The sequence below is a fragment of the Plectropomus leopardus genome, unplaced genomic scaffold, assembly GCF_008729295.1.
Source record: "Plectropomus leopardus isolate mb unplaced genomic scaffold, YSFRI_Pleo_2.0 unplaced_scaffold25460, whole genome shotgun sequence".
Taxonomy (NCBI): domain Eukaryota; kingdom Metazoa; phylum Chordata; class Actinopteri; order Perciformes; family Serranidae; genus Plectropomus; species Plectropomus leopardus.
The window spans coordinates 1387-2755 of record NW_024627669.1 but is presented as its reverse complement, the minus strand read 5'-3'; the positions used below and the strand labels follow the sequence as shown (position 1 = coordinate 2755).

General features: G+C 41.0%; 1 protein-coding gene across 1 annotated transcript; it reads right to left on the bottom strand.

Moving 5' to 3' along the window:
- Positions 1–20: 20 nt before the first annotated feature.
- Positions 21–856, bottom strand: LOC121966667 (G patch domain-containing protein 3-like; the record flags this gene model as incomplete). The annotated part of the gene is made up of 2 exons (XM_042516736.1): positions 21–248; positions 387–856. Coding segments are annotated over 2 exons (698 nt in total), but the record flags the coding sequence as incomplete, so codon positions are not given.
- Between the last annotated feature and the right edge of the window lie 513 nt (positions 857–1369).

The window sequence follows — 1369 nt, the reverse complement described above, 5'->3', positions numbered from 1 at the left end:
TATTTTTATTGTTTATTTCTTTATGATTTAAGAGTGGAAACTGTATGATTCATGATTTTTTTTTTTTGCATACCTCCCTCTTCCTCCTGCCAGTACTGGGCATCAGTGTAGAACACCAGGCCCGAGCCGCCCTTCTCCCACTTCAGCTCAATCTCCTCTTCAAACAGCCTCTCTTTACTTCGCTCCTGGCTCGTTACATCATCATGCAAAGCCTCATGGCGCTCCCACTCCTCACAGCGATCATCATCCTACAACCAACAAGACGAATAATTGTAAAACAACAGTGAGCGGATGATGACAATTCAGCCAGCTGTGTTTTAAAGCCTACAGATGCTATGAATAACAGTGCCTTCATATTACAAATATATTAATGGCTTTAAACCCACGTCATCTGCATTTGACTGTGCATCCTCCTCCTCCTCTTCTTCTTCTTCTTTTTTCTCTGGCTCGTTTGTCTCTGTAGTTTCTGTGTGATCAGCCAGCAGCCTCTTTTCTGAGGCTGGAGGAGCATAAGTGCCTGGTCCTGATATTTCATGTCCAGCAGCTGTTAGTACAGTCTCCTCTGTGGCTGGAAGTGTCAAAGTGTCCTGATACTGCAAAGGTACGTTGCCGTAACGGCGGTTGGAGCTGGTCTTGGGGAAAGTGAGTCCCAATTTCCGGATGAGGCGCGGAGGTAATCGGCAGGACTGGATGAGCTGTAGAAACACTTTCACTGGTGTGCCCACATTCCCATTCTGCATAAGAGCAGGTGGATTCAGCTCGGACAAACCTCTGAGGTCAGCCTCTGTGAAATGCTCCGTTAAGGAGACCCGATGCCTCTGCTCGTGTCTTGATTTATAGGGGAATGACCCATCATCTGAAGAGTAGAAAAAGAAAATTAGATGTACCAACGGCAAAAACATTTAAAAATCACAATAAAACAACAAACAAAGACAACTAATTTCCAGTATTAAACAGTAACACCTACACAAAGGATATACTTCCTACACTCTGAATTACATTGAGAGATTTTCATTTTGAGGTTTAGTCTATGAATTAGAGGTGGAGGAAAAATCGATACAGCACAGTATCGTGATGTTTTGTGTGGCAATACTGTACCGATACACGGACACCAAGTATCGACTTTTAATGTGATATAAATTGTAAATACTGCAAATATAATTTGCACTTTTGGTTGACCACTAGAAAAACTAGATAATACAGATACATAGATACATTTTGTTGCAATAAAAATGACCGAAGTGAGATGAACAGACAAAAAACTTTGTGTTATCAGATAGAACAGATGCTGACAAAGTTAAAAACATAAATTGCAATTGAAAAAAGGTGCTTAATCTCAGTGTATCACAATGTATGATATTGCAAGATT